General features: G+C 39.0%; 1 protein-coding gene across 7 annotated transcripts in view; it reads right to left on the bottom strand.

Annotated features, from left to right (window-relative positions):
* The window catches only part of LOC128689190 (eukaryotic translation initiation factor 4E transporter-like), a 317,681-nt gene that overhangs the window by 20,406 nt on the left and 274,735 nt on the right, over window positions 1-22,540 (bottom strand). For 6 of the 7 annotated variants that reach the window (XM_070087137.1, XM_070087138.1, XM_070087141.1 and 3 more), the window contains one exon: window positions 20,211-20,402. In XM_070087137.1, coding sequence (XP_069943238.1) covers window positions 20,211-20,402 — 192 coding nt within the window. The remainder of the gene's footprint in view (window positions 1-20,210; window positions 20,403-22,540) is intronic. The other variant, XM_070087142.1, reaches the window with a different exon arrangement.

Genomic DNA, 22,540 nt, shown 5'->3' with positions numbered 1-22,540 from the left:
AAAAGAATGAGAAACACTATTGTACCATGGTCAGCTGCTGCTGCACCAAGGTCAGCTACTGCTGTACCACTGTCATCTGCTGCTGTACCACTGTCATCTGCTGCTGCACCACCGGCAGCTGCTGCTGTACCACAGTCAGCTGCTGCTGCACCACCATCAGCTGCTGCTGTACCACAGTCAGCTGCTGCTGCACCACCGTCAGCTGCTGCTGTACCACCGTCAGCTGCTGCTGTACCACAGTCAGCTGCTGCTGTACCACAGTCAGCTGCTGCTGCACCACAGTCAGCTGCTGCTGCACCACAGTCAGCTGCTGCTGCACCACCGTCAGCTGCTGCTGTACCACCGTCAGCTGCTGCTGTACCACCGTCAGCTGTACTTCTTGAAGATGTGGAGAGACTTTTCTTGGTGTGGCTTATCAAGAATACCGAGAAACAATTAACCCCAGAGGATTAGCCACCCAGGATAACCCAAGAAAGTCAGTGTGTCATTGAAGACTATCTAACTTGTTTCCATTGGGGTCCTTAATCTTGTCCCCCAGGATGCGACCCACACCAGTCGACTAACACCCAGGTGAACAGAAAAAAATGCCTGGAACTAATGCTCATATTGGTGAATTTAAGGCCAGCAAAGGTTGGTTTGAGAGATTTAAGAATCGTAGTGGCATACACAGTGTGATAAGGCATGGCAAAGCTGAAAAATTCATCCCTCAACAAGTGTTCAATTGTGACGAAACAGGCCTGTTCTGGAAGAAAATGCCAAACAGGACCTACATTACTCGGGAAAAGGCACTCCCAGGACACAAGCCTATGAAAGACAGGTTAAGTCTCATGTTTTATTGTAATGCTAGTGGGGATTGCAAAGTGAAGCCTTTACTCATGTATCACTCAAAATCCCAGTTTATTCAAGAAAAACAGTGACTCATCACTACATCTTCAATAAAGGTAAGTGTCATTTATTCTTAATTTAGTACGGTAGTACATGCACAATAGATTTTGTGCATGTACCCTTCTTTTTGTGTGTAGAAAAATGTATATTTCATGTTTGTTTTTTTTTCATACTTTTGGATGTCTGGAATGGATTAATTTGATTTCCATTATTTCTTATGGATAAAATTAACTGAACTTACAATAATTTTGTCTAACAACGAGCTCTCTGGAACTGATTGATATCGTAAGTCGAGGGTCCACTGTAATTGGATTTACATTATTTCTTATGGGGAAAATGGTTTTAGTTTTCGTGAATTTCACATTTCGTCAGACTCTCTGGAACGGATTAATCATGAAAAGGAAGGGTTCACTGTGTACACATATATAATTATCAGAGTATACAGTAGACCGTCATTTAGCACGAGTTTATTTGGCATGATTTGGGTACTGCATGACTGAAGAATTGCAGTACAATTTTATGTAACACATTGTGTAATTAATTTAACACTGTTCAGTTTGTGGGAAGGAAAAACAAAATTCTCTTTTGCTCAAGGGTTGCCTTGTTGTGGAGCAGCTTGGGAGCCCTCCTGCTATCCCCTGCCACTCCCCGACACCACCCCACCATCTTAGCGTTCGTAATTCATACGTGTCCAGTCTTTCTCTGCTACAAGGCAGCTGTGTTTGTGAATTGTGTTATGATATTTAATTACTACATCATGTAGTATCTGCCAAGCAATCATGACACCCTGTAGCCATACCAGTGTTGCTGAAAGTGGCACAAAGAGGTATAAGCACTTAAGTCTTAGAATTAACAAAGAACCGAAGATATTAGACAGAGATAATCTGTAGCCGTAATGAAGTGTTACTTTGTACACAGAACAAGAGGTAAACATGAGTTTGTGTGACTGAATGACTGACTTACTGAGTGACTTGATGGGCTTATTGAATGACTTGACTGACTTACTGAGTGACTTGATGGGCTTACTGAATGGCTTGACTGACTTACTGAGTGACTCGACTGACTTACTGAGTGACTCGACTAACTTACTGAGTGACTCGACTGACTGAGTGACTCGACTGACTTACTGAGTGACTCGACTGAATTACTGAATGACATGACTGACTGACAAAGTTAGACACTCCAGTACAACTATCAACTTCAGTACCAGAACCTCTACCATCCACCTCAGCCCAGTATGACCACAACATAACTCTCCACTCTCTTCACAATCATCCACAAACACCAGCACCCACAATTTAGGGTAAGAAATACTATTATTTCTGTTAGATACGTAGTCTTAAGAAGTAAAAACATAATACATCACAACAATGAACTACAACTACATATTCACTTTGATTTTTGTGAAATGTGGAGGCCTAAATAAAGTTGATTGACTTTTTGGGGGCTCCCAGGAACGTAACCCTATTTTTCCTGTAGTTCTTCAGTTCATCGAGTACGATTTTACCTAACACGGCATTTTCAGGAATGTACTACAGTCCTAAATGACGGTCTACTGTATTATCTTAGAATAGTTCTTTACATACAAAAATTGTCATATTACCTCCTGTGCAATACTGATTCCTGAAAGTTGTGCAATACTGAATTAATGTCAAAATCATTAGATCAACCTCTATAAATAGTTAATAGTGTTCCTTCCTGTTAGCTATACAGGAAGGCCCCACTTATACGGCTGGTTAGGTTCCAGGCTACCGCCGTAAAGCGGAAACCGCCGTAAAGTGGAACACCCTTTTTTTCCACTTACAAATGCATACAAACACTAGATAACAAGTTTACACTAACATATATTAAGTTAGCAATAGAACCAGGCATCAAAAAACAATAAAAAAGTACAATACACACATAGTGCACTCATTACTTACCTTAAAATATTTATAGTCTTAATCTAGGGTGAGACAAGTAGTATTAATTGTAAGAAATCAAGTGTGGTATGTATGGTAGTCAGCCAGGCTACCCTACCAGGCCACCCCACCCACACATACAATTCTATGATATTTAAGCATCCCAGAGTGACAAAATGTATACAGGAGGGCCCCACTTATACGGCAGGTTAGGTTCCAGGCTACCGCCGTAAAGCGGAAACTGCCGTAAAGTGGAACACCCTTTTTTTCCACTTACAAGTTACATTGTGTACAGGTTGTCTCTACATTGATACGGTAGAATTAATAAAGAACACCACTCCCATTCTTATGTAACATCATTTTGAGAAGAAAGGAAGCTCTGAGTGAAGGCAATGGAAATAAGTCACACTGACTTTTTTGGGTTATCCTAGGTTCTCTACACGTATGTTATGTATGATAATGTATGTAACTGTATTTGTGTATACCTGAATAAACTTACTTACATACATACGAAAGGAATAATTTTCTACAGTTACCCCCAGTAACACATTTTCTCTTATGTTAGATTAGAGAAAATGTTATTCTTGCCATCACTTGTACAAGTTATGTGGCTCCCACATCTTATATTTATGTTTATTTATTCTATTGTGGGGTGTATTTATCATCTTTTTATGTTATGTATCGTGTTTATTACATAATTTTGAAAAAAAAATATCATGGATGGATTAATGAAAATGTGTATATTAACGTAATATACGACATTTAATGAGACTCGGTGAGTATTGTTATTATTATTATCATTTCTAATATGGCGTCACTTGTGCAAGTCGTCTGCTACCACATCTCACATTTATGTTTATTTATTCTACTGTGGGGTGTATTTATCTTATTTATATGTTATGCATCGTGTTTATTATATAATTTTGAAAAAAATATCATGGATGGATTAATGAAAATGTGTAGATTAACGTAATATACGACATTTAAATGACTCGATGATTATTATCATTACTAATATGACGTCTGGAGACATAACACACTTACCAATTTTAATGTGTACCTGCATGCCAGCACAGTATGTAAGTTTATTTAGGTACAGGTATACATAAGTATAATTATCAGAGTATATATAAAATATGAAATAACTTTTAAAAACATTTGAAATTTTGGAGTTTCCAGACAAAATGGAGAGACTTAGTGCTTACTGAGCTCATGGAGAATGTAAACAAACAGGGTGGGGCACGGTGACCGTATTAGAAAGTCAGGTGGGGGGAGCCGTATAGCGAGTTTTGGTCATAATTTGAAATGTCCGTATTAGCGGAATGCCGTAAAGTGAAACGCCGTAAAGCGGGGCCTTCCTGTATACAGTTCACTCATTTACCTTAAAATATAGGGTGAGATGAGTAGTATTTATTGTAAAAAATCAAGTGTGGTATGTATGGTAGTCAGCCGGGCTACCATACCAGGCCAACCCACCTACACATAATGTTCTATTACATTTAAGCATCCCAGAGCGATAAAATGTATATACAGTTCACTCATTACTTACCTTAAAATATTTGTAGTTTTAATGTAGGGTCAGGAGTAAGTAAATGAGATAAAACGAATAAATGAGAGAGAGAAAGAATGGGTGCATAAGAGAGGACAGGCGCAGAGTTATGTAAACAAACCAGGCGAAGGTAAGTTTTGTAAACGAAGTGTACACGTCTGGTTTGTGTACAAGTTACATTGTGTACAGGTTGTCTCTACATTGATACGGTAGAATAAATAAAGAAGAACACTCCCATTCTCATGTAACATCATTTTGAGAAGAAATGATGCTCTGAGTGAAGGCAATGGAAATAAGTCACTCTGACTTTTTTGGGTTATCCTAGGTTCTCTACACATATGTTGTTATGTATGATAATCTATGTAACTGTATTTGTGTATACCTGAATAAACTTACTTACATACATATGAAAGGAATAATTTTCTACAGTTACCCCCAGTAACTCATTTTCTCTTTTGTTAGATTAGAGAAAATGTTATTCTTGGCATCACTTGTACAAGTTATCTGGCTACCACATCTCATATTTATGTTTATTTATTCTATTGTAGGGTGTATTTATCATCTTTTTATGTTATGTATCATGTTTATTATATAATTTTGAAAAAAATATCATGGATGGATTAATGAAAATGTGTATATTAACGTAATATACAGCATTTAATGAGACTCGGTGATTATTATTATTATTATTATTAGCATTTCTAATATGGCGTCACTTGTGCAAGTCGTCTGCTACCACATCTCATATTTATGTTTACTTATTCTATTGTGGGGTGTATTTATCATCTTTTTATGTTATGTATCGTGTTTATTATATAATTTTGAAAAAATATCATAGATGGATTAATGAAAATGTGTATTTAACGTAATATACAACATTTAAATGAGACTCGATGATTATTATTATCATTACTAATATGACGTCTGGAGACATAAGACACTTACTGATTTTAATGTGTACCTGCACACCAGCACAGTATGTAAGTTTATTTAAGTACAGGTATACATAAGTATAATTATCAGAGTATATATAAAATATGAAATAACTTTTAAAAACATTTGAAATTTTGGAGTTTCCAGACAAAATGGAGAGACTTAGTCTCAGTAGTAGTAACCAGTTACCAGTCTCAGTAGTAGTAACCAGTTACCAGTACCGTCTGACTCAACGATCAACCGTCTCTTGAGTCACGGTCTTTCATATTGTGCTGACCTCAGCAGTATTCAAAGACCTACTGGGTACTGGGCAGCCGGCGAGCCAGTATTACGTGTGGTAGCAAGGAGATAGGTACGGCTGGCAAGAGCTCTGTCCACATAACAGCAATATACGTAAAACAGCCTACGTGAGTATTTCTACCCTAATCCACGTATCGAACTCCCACATGATAAATGGTGTGCAGCGGTGTGGAGCGTGGATTTACGTTTTTAAGGGTAATTCAAGGCGTTTGAAGGCTGTTTGTGTGAGTAGCGCCAGGGTCAAAGGTGAATCTCCAGCCACCAGCTCTACCCTCCGGCACCACCAGCCAAGCCTGACTCCCCTCACAGCTTTCATCCTGCAAGCCTGTTGCAGCCGTTTCAAGCTTCCTGGCTTAGTTCGTGTGCTAATTGCTTCAATCTCCGAGGGGTTGACCCGGATTTTGCAATTAAGCCAGTCAGTAAGCCAGACTGTGGAAGTGAACGCCAGTCAGCCTATCCAGCCTGTCTCCTGTCATCCAACTGCTCCTCCGTGCTTTGTGCATCGTTACACGTCTTCCAGTCATCCATTCTCGTGGGGTAAGCCAGTCAGCCAACCCAGCTTCTAACCCAGCTGAGAGAGAGAAGTAAGCCACGCAGTAAGAAGTAAGCCAGATTCCTCTGAGGTATTGTTTATATCGCTTTGTGCTTCCTGTTGGATGCTAAGAGTGGTTTTCACCATTCCTGTGGCATAGAGTGGGTTAAACCATCTGTGGGTGAGTGGGGCGCGCGGCAGCCTCACCGTCCCCCCCCTTACCACTATCTCCCACCACCCGGGGTGCGCGGCAGAAGCATCCACCACCACCACCACCACTACCAACCTACCTGTGGTTGTTTGCACCCTTGTACCGGGTCCTAGTACTGTTTTGGCTCACATAATTGGTCAAGAGATTGTAGCTGGTGCCAACGAGATAAAGCCAGTTATGTGAGTTCGCCTAGAAAGCACATTCTTCACGACAACAGTGCGAGTGGAAGAGGAAGCACCGCCCGCCCACAGGACAATATCTTCGCCCCACCACCAGTACTCACCGCCAGTCTACTACTCCAGACTCCAGTGATAATTTTCTTGAGACATTTTCTTGCATTTAAAGACATTTGCGTGTGTGCGACATTTATAGTAAATTTGCTTGTGTACTCTAAACCTTGTGTTTTTCAGTGTAAACGCAGTATTTCTTTAACTCAGTATTTTTCCAATATTTTTCAGTGTTTTCACTTATCTTATATTATTTTATTCTGCTGTGTTTTTCTTTATGCTATTCGTCTGTCGTAAGTATTATTGTGTAGTGTACCAGTCAGTCACCCTGTGTGAAGTGATTCAATTTTTTTTTATTGTATTGTCATTGTATTTCATGCAGTGATATTCACCCCAGTATACCAAATTTTCCATTTATTTCTATGTGTGTCATTTTTTTTCGTATGCCAACAGTGTCTCATTTCTCTAATTTTTTCGCAGACTGTGTACCATTATTTTTGCCAGCAAAATTTTTGTCGTATCAGTCACAGCAAGATTTTTGTTGTATCAGTCACAGCAGGATTTTGTTGTAAGAATATTAATTTAAGAAGTGTGCTCCGTCATTGTAAGTGTTATATTCCCTGTTTTGTACCTGTGTTTTAATTTTTTTTATATTTTTATATTCTTGAACAAATTCACTCTTGATGTAATTTCAATTACTTTTAACGTAAAGTGTTTTTCTTACTCTGTTTGAGTAAATTGTTTTGTCTAATTTACAATTAAGAGTTAAAGTGTTCAATCAGTTTATTTTTTTGACCTTCATAATTTTAATTCATTATTTTACCTGAGTTTTCCCAGTGACACTGTATTACTGCAGTGATTATTTCTATACTTTATTTTGTTGCACTTGTTCTGAAGTGAATTATTTTTGAACTTGTTCTGCAGTGAATTATTTTCTTTTATTGATATTTTGTAAATTATATTTTAATTTTGTCTATGCATTCTTAGAAACTACTTAAATTTCCCAGTTAACAATTTAATAATTTTATTTTATACTTTCACATTGATTTAAAAATTTAATTAATTAATTTCTTTATTAGCAAGAGTAAAGACAGCTCATTTTGAATTTAATTCAGTCTCCAGTAATATTTTTACTTGTATATTTCAATGTAAATTTTTTTTATTTTTGTCAATAGTCCTTTAAATTGAGTTTTCATTCCTCTTGCAGTGTATTTAAATATTATTCTGCAGAATTAGTTGTATATCTTTTCATTTCAATTCTAGAATTTTATATCATTTTTATTGTTCATTATTTTTGCCTTATTTGTTCTCGTGCTACTTTGCCATTATGTCTCACATACCGTCAAGTGATACTTTAGTGAATGTCGACACTCAGACCTCTCAGGCCACTACTGCTGGTCCTGTCATCAGTCCTCACAGTTCCTTACCGACTGACAGACCGACTCAGACACCGAGATATTATAGTTATACTCGTGATTCCCTTGATGCGTTACCTTTATTCAATGGCCATGTACATAGTCTTGAAGCATGGTTTGCGGTCATGTCCCAGTCACTTTTGAATGTTCACTTAGTGTATCATGCCTGTCAAAGTCAATATGAATCAGTCCACAGTACCAACATTCCCTTACTGACTGAAAGACAATACCTAGCCCTTGAGCAATGTGTTTGTTCTCACAGCTTGTATCTGAGATTTGTTAAAGTGCTGCGAAATGTGAAGTTCAGATTAAGTTCCTATAGATCCGTGAATTACTTATTAACGTAGCCGAGCGGTCAGGCACTAGTAATGCTGTCACTCCTGTCTGGACTCCAGCCACAATATCGTGCACGCAGGATAGTGCTTACTATCCTTGCGATGGCGACTTGTTCAAGTATTCGTTCCTTCCCAGGGGACGCTTTGAGAAGAACTTTACTTGCAACGAGTTATGCCATCTCTTGCTGATGCCACCAGCCATTGCAGAAAGACGTTTCTGTGGCTAGTGTGCTCACTTGAGTGTTTGTTGTCCCTTGTGTTTCAGATTGTGATCCCATCCTAGTTGACAGTAATCAGTGCATTGTAAGAAGTTATTTCTCGAGTAACTTCCACGTTGTTAATGTTTGCAAGTGAAGTTTTCAACCGGGGGGAGTCATCCACTCCACCGAGTTTGTTCATTCCTCCAGTAAGAAAGAACCGATCCCTTGTGTTCTGGTGATTCGATTCCTGCTCCAGGAAGATCTTATTCTGACTGTGAAGCCACCAGCTCCCATCAGTGACTTTCTCATGAACCAAGAATTACTGTATCGAACAGCCGAGTTGGGTACTCCTAGCAGAAGAGTATACCAGTTAGTAATTCCACAGTCACTAGTGAATGTAGCCTTACAGCTAGTTCACGATGTACCAGGTGTTGCACACCCTGGTATGGATCGTTCAGTAAAACAAGCCAGATTGAAATACTTTTGGCCTCGTATGGCAACTGATATTTCTGACTATGTTAGGAAATGTAGTGTCTGCATGCAACATAAAGGCAATGCTAATGGTCCTAATCCAATCCAAGTGTATCCAACTACTAGCGAACCTTGGGAAAGAGTTGCGCTAGATTTGTTAACTAATTTCCAATGTTCCCTCCAAGGTAACAAACATCTGTGTGTTATGGTAGACCATTTCACCAGATATTGCGAGTTAGTTCCTATTGCAGACAAGACTGCCGAGACAGTAGCTAAAGCGTTTAAAGAACGCATTATCTGCAGGCATACCACCCCTAAGTCCCTAGTAACAGATAATGGAGGTGAATTCTGTAATGAAATTCTTGAAAATTTGTGTACCTTGTACAAGATCTCTAAATCCACCATTGTTCCTCATCATCCTGCCAGCAATGGGTTAGCGGAACGAACCAATAAGAAAGTACTTGATGTCTTGAGAGCCACTATCAATCCCAATAGTGAAACTTGGGATGAAGTTATACCTGATGTGCAGTGTGCTATAAATTCTGCTTACAATGTTTCTATAGGTGACACTCCACATTATGCATTGTATGGTGTAGATAAACGTTTGCCTTATGAGTTGTTGTATTCTAATCCGAAACCAAATTACAACCCTGATGATTTCGTAGCAACTCGTACCAGCTTAGCTCAAAGTGTTTTTAGAAGAATCCGTGAAACACTTCATAAATCAACAGCTGAATTTACAAGAGTCGCAAATACTCGAGTAAAGCCATCAAAAATCAAAGTAGGTTCGAGAGTTATGCTGACTAACTTTAACAAATCGTCTGCAATGCCAAAGCTTGATCAAAAGTTTGTTGGTCCTTATCGCGTAGTTGAACATATCACTGGTAATAAGTATAAGGTTAGAGAGATTAGTACTGGTCAGTATAAAGAATCGCATTTGGATCATATGAAGTTAGTATGTGATGATAATGACGTTCCAACCCAGACTAATGTGACAGACTCTGACAATCCTCCTGATCCTGTACTCTCTTCCTCTGATACTCAGTCAGATGATCAACCTGAATGTCGTTATTCCCTACGTACACGACAGGTATTGAGAAATCCTCAAGTATCATTTGTAACGCCTACTTCAGATTTGCCTCAAATACAGCATGAGTTAGCCTATGCTACAGAGTTTGATCCTCCCAGAGATGACACCCATTCTGCATATGCCAATCTTACCCTAGCAGAGTTGGGGTTAAATGTAAATAACCTGTATAGATGAATAATTACAATATCAACTTACAGTATTCAAGAATTTTTTTTTTTTGTGTTCATGTTCTCTCCGCATTCTGAGAGTTAACAGTCTAGATTTGCGTGCACCGAATCTGCCTTTCTGTTAAACACTCTTTCTTTGTATATATTCCTTCCTCAGAATCCGTAGATCACATGAATACAGATCGATCGATCAAAATTTTTGTTTTTATCACTTGTATTCTCAACGTAGAGTTCGTTGTTCAATTGTTGAGTTTTAAGTTGTGCTATCGTATACCTTGTATTGCATTACAGTTTCAGTTACGTAAGCTTTCATTCCATTGTTCTACTTATGTATTTTTAATGTTTAATGTTGTGTACTTTGACATTGTATAGAATCAGCCCAAGCCGTATACCTACCATCTCTAGTTTGTATTAGTTGTATGTCGGGACGACATACGTTAGCGTCGCCGAGCTCTCAGTAGTAGTAACCAGTTACCAGTCTCAGTAGTAGTAACCAGTTACCAGTACCGTCTGACTCAACGATCAACCGTCTCTTGAGTCACGGTCTTTCATATTGTGCTGACCTCAGCAGTATTCAAAGACCTACTGGGTACTGGGCAGCCGGCGAGCCAGTATTACGTGTGGTAGCAAGGAGATAGGTACGGCTGGCAAGAGCTCTGTCCACATAACAGCAATATACGTAAAACAGCCTACGTGAGTATTTCTACCCTAATCCACGTATCGAACTCCCACATGATATTAGTGCTTACTGAGCTCACGAAGAATGTAAACAAACAAGGTGGGGCGCGGTGACCGTATTAGAAAGTCAGGTGGGGGGAGCCGTATAGCGAGTTTTGGTCATAATTTGAAATGACCGTATTAGCGGAACGCCGTAAAGTGAAACGCCGTAAAGCGGGGCCCTGCTGTACATCCTTAGTCCTACTTAATCTTATGATTACAAACATTGATTCTGATATTAATATCTTATTAACTCTTTCAGGGTCGACAAGCCCTCTCAGACTTGTTCTCAGGGTCGGCCAAATTTCACAAAAAAAAAAAAAAAAAAAATTATAAGATAGAGAATCTTTTCCTGGTCATAATGACACCAAAAGTATGAAATTTGATGGAAAACTTACGGAATTATGCTCTCGCGAAGTTAGCGGTCTTGAGGATGTTTATGCATCGGCGATTTTGCCCACTTTGAGCCCTATTTTCGGCCAATTCCAGTGTACTTGTCGACAAAAATCATAACTATTTCGCTAGAACTCCATTTTTTCTATCGAATGAGTATAAGAAACCACCCATTTACCGATTTCAACTATCCAATACAGTGGTCAGAATTTATCAGTTTTGCCAATTTCACACAAATTTCAAAAGATGCCAATTTCTGAATAGGGTCCAGAATAAACAAGAAAGACATTCCTGGCACTAAAATAACATTTCCTCTGTTCATTAGTCGCGTCTCCATGCCCCTCTTACATTCTTTTGCTTTCCACTTTGAATTTTTATTCTCACAAAAAAATTGAAGATTTACTGTTATGCAGACTACTGCATTAGTGTAGAAATGGTATAAATAATGTCAGTGCACTTGTGGAAGAATATTAGACTCGCCAGTTGACGTGTATTGGACACTTGGCATGATTTGTTTACTTTTGAAATTTGGCAAAAATTGAACATTTCTGCTACTTTAGAGCTCAATTTCAAGATACTTTTCATTAAGAAGCCAATCAAAATCATCTCAATTTCTGTAATATGTCTTCCATTCTATAAAATGAGACCAGGAAAACTAGAATACACCCATAAATACAACATGAAAATACACTGCAAAGTCGCTGTTTTAAACCAAAAATACGGTCGGAGTTTTTTTCTCATTATGCACTGTGTGCTGCAGGATTTTTTTTTATACTGTGCACACTGACCACATAGACTCATTCTTTCGTATGTAGGCCTACCAGCTTTCTCTCGCTATATTTGAAGGCGCTAGAATTTAGGCATTCTAGTACATCAATAACGCTGGTGCTTAAGCCGTACTAGTACACTGGAAACCCTGAAAGGGTTAAGAATGATACAGTATTTTTCTCCTCATCCCTCACCAAATGAAAAGGGTAAATACACCTACCATCTGACTTACAACCTGCTCGACATACGTCCACTCAACTTACGACCGTACATCTGGCAGCTGGCCTGGGCCGGCTGATGCATACCGCTGTACAATATTTGATGATATTTGCGGCGTCAACACTCCACGCAGGCAGTATCAGTTTGAGTTACCCTGCAGTATCAGCAGCATCATACTGTATTAACTGTACTAACTGGACAGTAAATTTCACCATGGCCTCTAAGAGGAAGTCTGAATCTTGCACTGGAGATTGTGGCAAGAAAGGCTCTTACTCTCGAACTCACTACGTATTTGTTTTCACTGTTGCACATAAACCTGTCTGTATCTGTCTGCCTATATATCTGTGTATCTCTGTGTGTCTGTATCTGTCTTTCTGTCTACCTGTCTATGTCTACCTGTGTGTGTCTGTCTTTCTGTCTACCTGTGTGTCTGTCTTTCTGTCTACCTGTGTGTCTTTGTCTACCTGTGTGTGTCTTTCTGTCTACCTGTGTGTCTGTCTACTTGTGTGTGTCTATGTCTACCTGTGTGTGTCTGTCTACCTGTGTCTGTCTACCTGTGTGTGTCTGTCTACCTGTGTGTGTCTGTCTACCTGTGTGTCTACCTGAGTGTCTGTCTGCCTGCATCTGTCTGTCCTTCTGTCTGTCTCAGAGCCACTCATTAAGAGTAACTGGTCTTGAAGATGCCATATTAACAATGATAATAACACAATAATAATCACTGAGGCACATTAAATGTGTATAAAATGTTGATATAGACATTTGGCTTAATCCATCTATGATTTCTTTTTCAAAATTATATAATAAACATGTTACATAACATATAAACATATAAATTAACAAAAATGAGATGTTTTTCTGGTCGGCTTGACAGAGTGAACAGGAACCATTCGTGTCCAGGCTGGTAACAACAACAACAACAACAACAACAACGATTGTTTACATAACTCGCCAGCTTTCTACACACTCATTCGTTTATTCATTTAATCTTGTTTACTCACCTCTCACTCTACATTAAGACTACAGATATTTTAAGGTAAGTAATGAGTGGACATTATTATATTATAGTTTAATAATAATAATATTATTAATATTAGTACATATGTATTATTGTAATAATAATAATAATAATTCATCTTCTTTCTTTCAACACACCGGCCGTATCCCACCGAGGCGGGGTGGCCCAAAAGGAAAAACGAAAGCTTCTCCTTTTACATTTAGTAATATATACAGAAGGGGTTACTAGCCCCTTGCTCCCGGCATTTTAGTCGCCTCTTACAACACGCATGGCTTACGGAGGAAGAATTCTGTTCCACTTCCCCATGGAGGTAAGAGGAAATAAACAAGAACAAGAACTAGAAAGAAAATAGAAGAAAACCCAAAGGGGTGTGTATATATATGCTTGTACATGTATGTATAGTGTGACCTAAGTGTAAGTAGAAGTAGCAAGACATACCTGAAATCTTGCATGTGTATGAGACAAAAAAAAAAAGACACCAGCAATCCTACCATCGTGTAAAACAATTACAGGCTTTCGTTTTACACTCACTTGGCAGGACGGTAGTACCTCCCTGGGTGGTTGCTGTCTACCAACCTACTACCACAATAATAATTTTTTTTTTTTTCAACAAGTTGGCCGTCTCCCACCGAGGCAGGGTGACCCAAAAAAGAAAGAAAATCCCCAAAAAGAAAACACTTTCATCATCATTCAACACTTTCACCACACTCACACACTATCACTGTTTTTGCAGAGGTGCTCAGAACACAACAGTTTAGAAGCATATACATACAAAGATACACAACATATCCCTCCAAACCGCCAATATCCCAAACCCCTCCTTTAAAGTGCAGGCATTGTACTTCCCATTTCCAGGACTCAAGTCCGACTATATGAAAATAGCCGGTTTCCCCAAATCCCTTCACTAAATATTACCCTGCTCGCACTCCAACAGATCGTCAGGTCCCAAGTATCATTCGTCTCCATTCACTCCTATCTAACACGCTCATGCACGCTTGCTGGAAGTCCAAGCCCCTCGCCCACAAAACCTCCTTTACTCCCTCTTTCCAACCCTTTCGAGGACGACCCCTACCCCTCCTTCCTTCCCCAATAGATTTATATGCTTTCCATGTCATTCTAATTTGATCCATTCTCTCTAAATGACCAAACCACCTCAACAACCCCTCTTCTGCCCTCTGACTAATGCTTTTATTAACTCCGCACCTTCTCCTAATTTCCACACTCCGAATTTTCTGCATAATATTTACACCACACATTGCCCTTAGACAGGACATCTCCACTGCCTCCAACCGTCTCCTCGCTGCTGCATTTACCACCCAAGCTTCACATCCATATAAGAGTGTTGGTACTATTATACTTTCATACATTCCCTTCTTTGCCTCCATAGATAACGTTTTTTGACTCCACATATACCTCAACGCACCACTCGCCTTTTTTCCCTCATCAATTCTATGATTAACCTCATCCTTCATAAATCCATCCGCCGACACGTCAACTCCCAAGTATCTGAAAACATTCACTTCTTCCATACTCCTCCCCAATTTGATATCCAATTTTTCTTTATCTAAATCATTTGATACCCTCATCACCTTACTCTTTTCTATGTTCACTTTCAACTTTCTACCTTTACACACACTAACCTTTACACACACTAACTTTACACACACTAACCTTTGCAATTTTTCTTTAGAATCTCCCATAAGCACAATATCATCAGCAAAAAGTAACTGTGTCAATTCCCATTTTGAATTTGATTCCCCATAATTTAACCCCACCCCTCTCCCGAACACCCTAGCATTTACTTCTTTTACAACCCCATCTATAAATATATTAAACAACCATGGTGACATTACACATCCCTGTCTAAGACCTACTTTTACCGGGAAGTATTCTCCCTCTCTTCTACACACCCTAACCTGAGCCTCACTATCCTCATAAAAACTATTAACAGCATTTAGTAACTTACCACCTATTCCATATACAGTGGACCCCCGCATAACGATGGCATCGCATAGCGATTTTTCCGCATAACGATTACTTTTATCGCAAAATTTTTGCCGCGCATACCGATTAAAAACCCGCATACCGATTTTCGTCCGAGACGCGTCCAATGTGCCCTCAGCCAGCCTCACATGTGCCGCTCCGTCCCATTGTTTACCAGCCAGCCTCCGCGGTAACATCCAAGCATACACTCGGAATATTTCGTATTATTACAGTATTTTCGGTGCTGTTTCTGGAAAATAAGTGACCATGGGCCCCAAGAAAGCTTCTAGTGCCAACCCTGTGGTAAAAAGGGTGAGAATTAGTATGGAAATTAAGAAAGATTTTGAAGGGTTTGGGGCTAACCCTGAGAAGCCTATGCCAGTTGTGGAATCCATTGTGCCTACTTCAAAGATTAAGGAAATGTGTGCAGAGTGGGTTGAACTGCAAACCTTTATAGATGAAAATCACCCTGACACAGCTGTTGCAAGCCGTGCTTGTGACTATTTCAATGACAATGTTATGGCCCATTTTAGGAAAGTCTTGAAGGAACGGGAGGTACAGAGCTCTATGGACAGATTTGTTGTGCGACAGAGGTCCAGTGACTCTCAAGCTGGTCCTAGTGGCATTAAAAGAAGAAGGGAAGTAACCCCAGAAAAGGACTTGCTACCTCAAGTCCTAATGGAAGGGGATTCCCCTTCTAAACAGTAAGAAGATAATGCTCTCCCCTCCTCCCATCCCATCAATCATCACCAGATCTTCAATAAAAGTAAGTGTCATGTAATTGTGCATGCCTTTTTCAGTTTGTGTGTATTAAAATTAACATTTCATGTGGTAAAAAAAAATTTTTTTCATACTTTTGGGCGTCTTGCACGGATTAATTTTATTTCCATTATTTCTTATGGGGAAAATTCATTCGCATAACGATTATTTCGCATAACGATGAGCCCTCTTGCACGGATTAAAATCGTTAACCGGGGGTCCACTGTACAGTGGACCCCCGGTTAACGATATTTTTTCACTCCAGAAGTATGTTCAGGTGCCAGTACTGACCGAATTTGTTCCCATAAGAAATATTGTGAAGTAGATTAGTCCATTTCAGACCCCCAAACATACACGTACAAACGCACTTACATAAATACACTTACATAATTGGTCACATTCGGAGGTAATCGTTATGCGGGGGTCCACTGTACTTGCAACATCTGCCACATTGCTCCTCTATCCACTCTATCATATGCCTTTTCTAAATCCAAAAATGCAATAAAAACTTCCCTATCTTTATCTAAATACTGTTCACATATATGCTTCAATGTAAACACTTGATCTACACATCCCCTACCCACTCTGAAGCCTCCCTGCTCATCCGCAATCCTACATTCTGTCTTACCTCTAATTCTTTCAATTATAACCCTACTGTATACTTTTCCTGGTATACTCAGTAAACTTATTCCTCTATAATTTTTACAATCTCTTTTGTCCTCTTTCCCTTTATATAAAGGGACTATACATGCTCTCCACCAATCCCTAGGTACCTTCCCCTCTTTCATACATTTATTAAACAAAAGTACCAACCACTCCAACACTATATCCCCCCCTGCTTTTAACATTTCTGTCATGATCCCATCAGTTCCAGCTGCTTTACCCCCTTTCATTCTACGTAATGCCTCACGTACCTCCACCACACTTACATTCTGCTCTTCTTCACTCCTAAAAGATGGTATACCTCCCTGGCCAGTGCATGAAATTACCGCCTCCCTTTCTTCCTTAACATTTAAAAGTTCCTCAAAATATTCTCGCCATCTACCTTATACCTCCCTCTCCCCATCTACTAACTCCCCTACTCTGTTTTTAACTGACAAATCCATACTTTCCCTAGGCTTTCTTAACTTGTTTAACTCACTCCAAAATTTTTTCTTATTTTCATTAAAATTTCTTGACAGTGCCTCTCCCACTCTTTCATCTGCTCTCCTTTTGCACTCTCTCACCACTCTCTTCACCTTTCTTTTACTCTCCATATACTCTGCTCTTCTTATAACACTTCTGCTTTGTAAAAACCTCTCGTAAGCTACCTTTTTCTCTTATCACGCCCTTTACTTCATCATTCCACCAATCACTCCTCTTTCCTCCTGCCCCCACCCTCCTATAACCACAAACTTCTGCCCCACATTCTAATACTGCATTTTTAAAACTATTCCAACCCTCTTCAACCCCCCCACTACTCATCTTTGCACTAGCCCACCTTTCTGCCAATAGGCGCTTATATCTCGCCCGAACTTCCTCCTCCCTTAGTTTATACACTTTCACCTCCCTCTTACTTGTTGTTGCCACCTTCCTCTTTTCCCATCTACCTCTTACTCTAACTGTAGCTACAACTAAATAATGATCCGATATATCAGTTGCCCCTCTATAAACATGTACATCCTGGAGTCTACCCATCAACCTTTTATCCACCAATACATAATCTAACAAACTACTTTCATTACGTGCTACATCATACCTTGTATATTTATTTATCCTCTTTTTCATAAAATATGTATTACTTATTACCAAATTTCTTTCTACACATAGCTCAATTAAAGGCTCCCCATTTACATTTACCCCTGGCACCCCAAAATTACCTACTACTCCCTCCATAACATTTTTACCCACTTTAGCACTGAAATCCCCAACCACCATTACTCTCACACTTGATTCAAAACTCCCCACGCATTCACTCAACATTTCCCAGAATCTCTCTCTCTCCTCTACACTTCTCTCTTCTCCAGGTGCATACACGCTTACTATAACCCACTTTTCACATCCAATCTTTATTTTACTCCACATAATCCTTGAATTTATACATTTGTAGTCCCTCTTTACATGTATTATTATTATACATATTATTATTACATTATTATACGTATTATTATTATTATTACAATATAAATAATTTGTAATTTTTATTCACAAAAAAATAGAAGATTTACTGTTATGCAGACTACTGCATTATTGTAATAATTGTATAAATAATGTCAACCCATTCATGACTGCATATTGGAATGGACAGTGACGTCATTTGTTTATTCAACATCGCCAAAAATCAAACATTTCTTCTACTTTGATCTCAATTTGAAGGTACTTTTCACTGTGAAACCAATCAAAATCATATCTATTTCTGTAATATATCTTCCATTCTATCAAATGGGGAAAAAAAATAAAGGGGAGGCTAATTGCTAAGAAGTGAACTCCATTATTTATGGTCCGATTTCTTTCATTTTTGGTGTATGTTAAGGAGCATCTTTCCAAGTTTCAGTAAGATAGTCCAACAAACAAATGTGATCCAATTCCCTAGATCAAAAGCAAAAGCCCCTCACCAGCGTCAAGGAACCTCCCTTGAGGCCTACTCGCTTATGGAAATTTCACTCGCTTATGGAAGCAAAAAATCGACCGATTGACTGCTTGTATTTGGAAAAGCTCGCATGTGGATGCGCTCGCAAGTAGAGGTTCCACTTTCTGCCTTGTAATGACAAGCTGAAAGAAATACAAGATTTGTGTCGTCATGCAGGCATAAACGTAGCATGCACATGTAACGCCATCGTATTAGCTTTAACAAAGAAAATGCAATGCTTATGATTTTTTTTTACTTCAGCAAGCATCTTCTATCAAGGCAGAGCAACCCAAAGAAAGAACTCATTTGCCATCTTTCAATCATTGTTCTGTGCTGTGCTGACATCAATATCTAGTTTATCCTTCAAATTCAACAATATCCTCCCTAAACCACGGTATGGGTGGGGCTTGAACTCAGGGTAAGAGTCATAAAACTTCAGGCCAGTGTGTAAGTCAATGGGCCAGCTGGCTACAATAAGATTCGTCCAACTAAGTATATTTATGCACCAAGGGAAGGTTAGCATGGGCCCCACTGTGACCACAAATGCAAGTTTTTACAGATGAATCTCCCACTAGCATGGCCATGACAAACTCTAGCTCAAGTCCTCTCAAAACCAACATCATGACTCAGGAAATTGTAATAACACGATTGCAAACAAACCACGGTAAGGGAGGGGCTCAAACTCACATCAAATGAGTCATAATGCCCCAGCTTCACGACTCACTTGCCGTGAGTTCAAGCCCCACCTTTACCATGGTTTGTTTGACCTTGTGTTATTATGATTTCACGAGTAATGCCCCCCCCCCTTTCTGAGTACAGGCACTGCACTAAAGTCCAACTAACCAATTTTCCTGAATCACTTCACACTCCAACACCAAGTTCACTTAATCTAGTATACTCTCAAGCCTGCTGGATATCCAAGCACCTAAAACTTTGAAGCCTCCTTTTCCCATTCCCTCCAACCATTCATGGGAAGAACCCCCTACCCTCCTACCTTCCACCTAAGATTTATGCATCTCCATCCTCTCTCTGTGCCTAAATCATCACTGCAAACTTTCCTTAGCCATATAAATTATACCACTGTTGTGCAATTTCTACACCCCAAACCCTCTGCATAATATTCACAGACCACACTACCCTTAAACACAACATCTTTGCTGCCTCAAGTTCCCTTCTCACTGAAATGTTCAAAACCCATGCCTGACACCCATAAGGTAGTGTTGGTATCACTATTCTATAATACATTTCCTTTTTTGGCCTCAACAGATAAACTTCTTTCTTTACATATATGCCTCAACACACTACCTACTTCCTTCTCATCTACTCTATGGTTCACCTAGACTTTGGAGGACTCATCACTTATATATCCACTCCAAAATATCTGAAACATCCACCTTCTCCACCCCCCTCTCTCTAATGTGATATTCAACCTCAGACTGTGCAAACCTTTAAACCTCATCACCTCATTTTTTCTATGTTCTCTTTAATTTCCTACTTTTACACATCCAATGTAACACTTATGAAGTTGTTACCTGGTTTATGGTGGTGATGATGTAAGGTGGCAGGAGTATTGTTATTGAGCAGGAGCTGTTGGAGGGGAGCATGGGCATTGGCACTGGGTAGTCTGTGATGTGTGGCACCTAAATTACCTGCAGCAGGGGCTTGGCCTCTCATTAACTGCTGGGCAAACACCACCTGGGCCTGGGCTTGTGCTGCTTGTAGAGCTGAAAAATGACAAAACAGAGTTCAATTAAGAACAAAACTAAGCAATAAACCAGTAAGCCTTAAGTCACTCAATGAAATTAAAATTACTTTCAATGTAAAAAATATCTTTTAGATTAAAGAGTACATTTTCCTGGTGGTAATAAAAAGAAAAAAAGCCCATCAGTACTTACCAAGATATAGAGGCATAAGTTGAAGGTTGATGACCCGCTGACAGAAACACCAGCAACTGCTGTGCAGTCCACATTCTAACTTTTTTTTTTATATTTCTTTGGTTATATTTTGATTGGCTAAAAGAACATTTGCACACAAAACTAAAATTAACCCATTCCCTGTCAATACCCCCTGCTCACAATCTTGCTCTCAGTGTTGAAGAATTTAAACAAAAAAATACTTTTTTCTTATGAAATGACAGAGAATCTTTTCCTGATGGTAATGACACCAAAAGTACGAAATCCGATGGAAAACTTACGTAATTACACTCTCGCGAAGTCAGTGGTCTCGGTGATATATGTGCACTGGCGATTTCGCCCACTTTGAGCCCTATTTTCGGCCAATTCCACTGTTCCAGTCGACTTCTCATAGCTATTTCTTTAGAACTCCATTTGTTCTATCAACTGGGTACAAGAAACCACCCATTTACCGATTTCAACTACCCAATAAAGTGATCAGAAATTGGCAATTTGGCCAATTTCAAAAGATGCCAATTTCAAAATAGGGTCCAGGACAAATAATACAGGCATTCCTAGCACTAAAATAACATTTCTCTGTTCATCAGTCACATCTCCAGGCCCCTCTTATATTATGCTTGCTTTCCATTTTGAATTTTTACTCACACAAAAAATAGAAGATTTACTGTTATGCAGACTATTGCATTTTTGTAATAATTGTATAAATAATGTCATCCCATTAATGACTGCATATTAGACTGGCCAGTTAGACACGTATTGGACGGTGACATCATTTGTTTACTCTTGAACATCGGCAAAAATCATTTCCGCTAATCTGAATTCAATTTCAAGGTACTTTTCATCAAGAAACAAATCGAAATCATCTCTATTTCTGTAATATATCTTCCATTCTATCAAATGAGACCAAGAAAACAAGAATACAACCATAAATACCATACGAAAATACACCTCAGTTGGCATTTTAAACCAAAAACATAGTCGGAGTTTTTTTTTTTCTCATGCACTGCATGCTGCAGGATTTTTTTTATACTGCACACACACTGACCACACAGACCCATTCTCTCACATGTAGGTTTACCAGCTTTTTCCTGCTAGATTTGAAGCTCCTAGATTTTTAGCATATTAATACGTCACCAACACTGGCATGCAAGCCGTACCTGTATGGGTTAAATAACCCATCAAAATTTATGAACTCTTTATGAAAGGGAGGACAAAACAACATGACTTACAGTAACTTATGTGATAGGCCAGTAACTTCTGTCTCCCGTGAACCCACATAATGCACAATGTACATGTATATCCACCCACTGTATGCAACACAATATCTCCACTAATAGTGTCATCAGTATATTATTTACAAAACATGTTCACATAACATCAACACACATGTACAAATGTTTCACATTTCTACTGACCACAAAAAAAAATTTTTTTGGCCTATAATACTCACTAAAATATGCTCTATCATTTCTTAAGAAAATTTTTTTTTTTTCTTCAAAAATTTTTCGATCCTGAGAACAAGTTTGGGAGAGGGCCTGTCGACCCTGAAAGGGATAAAACGCAGTGCAAGACGAAATCATGTTAAATGAACTGAAGTACTTATGGGAAAAATATTGTTATGTTCCTTGGACCCCCTGACAATGGCAAACTTTTTCTCTTCAGGCCTCCAAATTGTAAAAAAATAAAAATGATAATATACAATTGCAGTTCACTATCATGGCATATTACGTTTAATGCATTGCTTAAGGCTACAAATGTTACAGAAGTATTTCTTACCTTATACTGTGTGATTCTGAACAGAGTGAAAAGGGATGCTGTGGCCCTATTGAGCTTAGGTAGAAGGTTGTGGACTGTTTGCCAAGGTGGATGGTTGAGGCTTTGGCAATGAAGTCAATGGTTGTACTGTAGTAGTAAGAAATACTGTAGAATACATGTGTAAAAATATTACA

The sequence above is a fragment of the Cherax quadricarinatus genome, chromosome 21 (assembly GCF_038502225.1).
Source record: "Cherax quadricarinatus isolate ZL_2023a chromosome 21, ASM3850222v1, whole genome shotgun sequence".
Taxonomy (NCBI): Eukaryota; Metazoa; Arthropoda; class Malacostraca; order Decapoda; family Parastacidae; genus Cherax; species Cherax quadricarinatus.
This window is presented reverse-complemented; position numbering and strand designations above follow the sequence as displayed.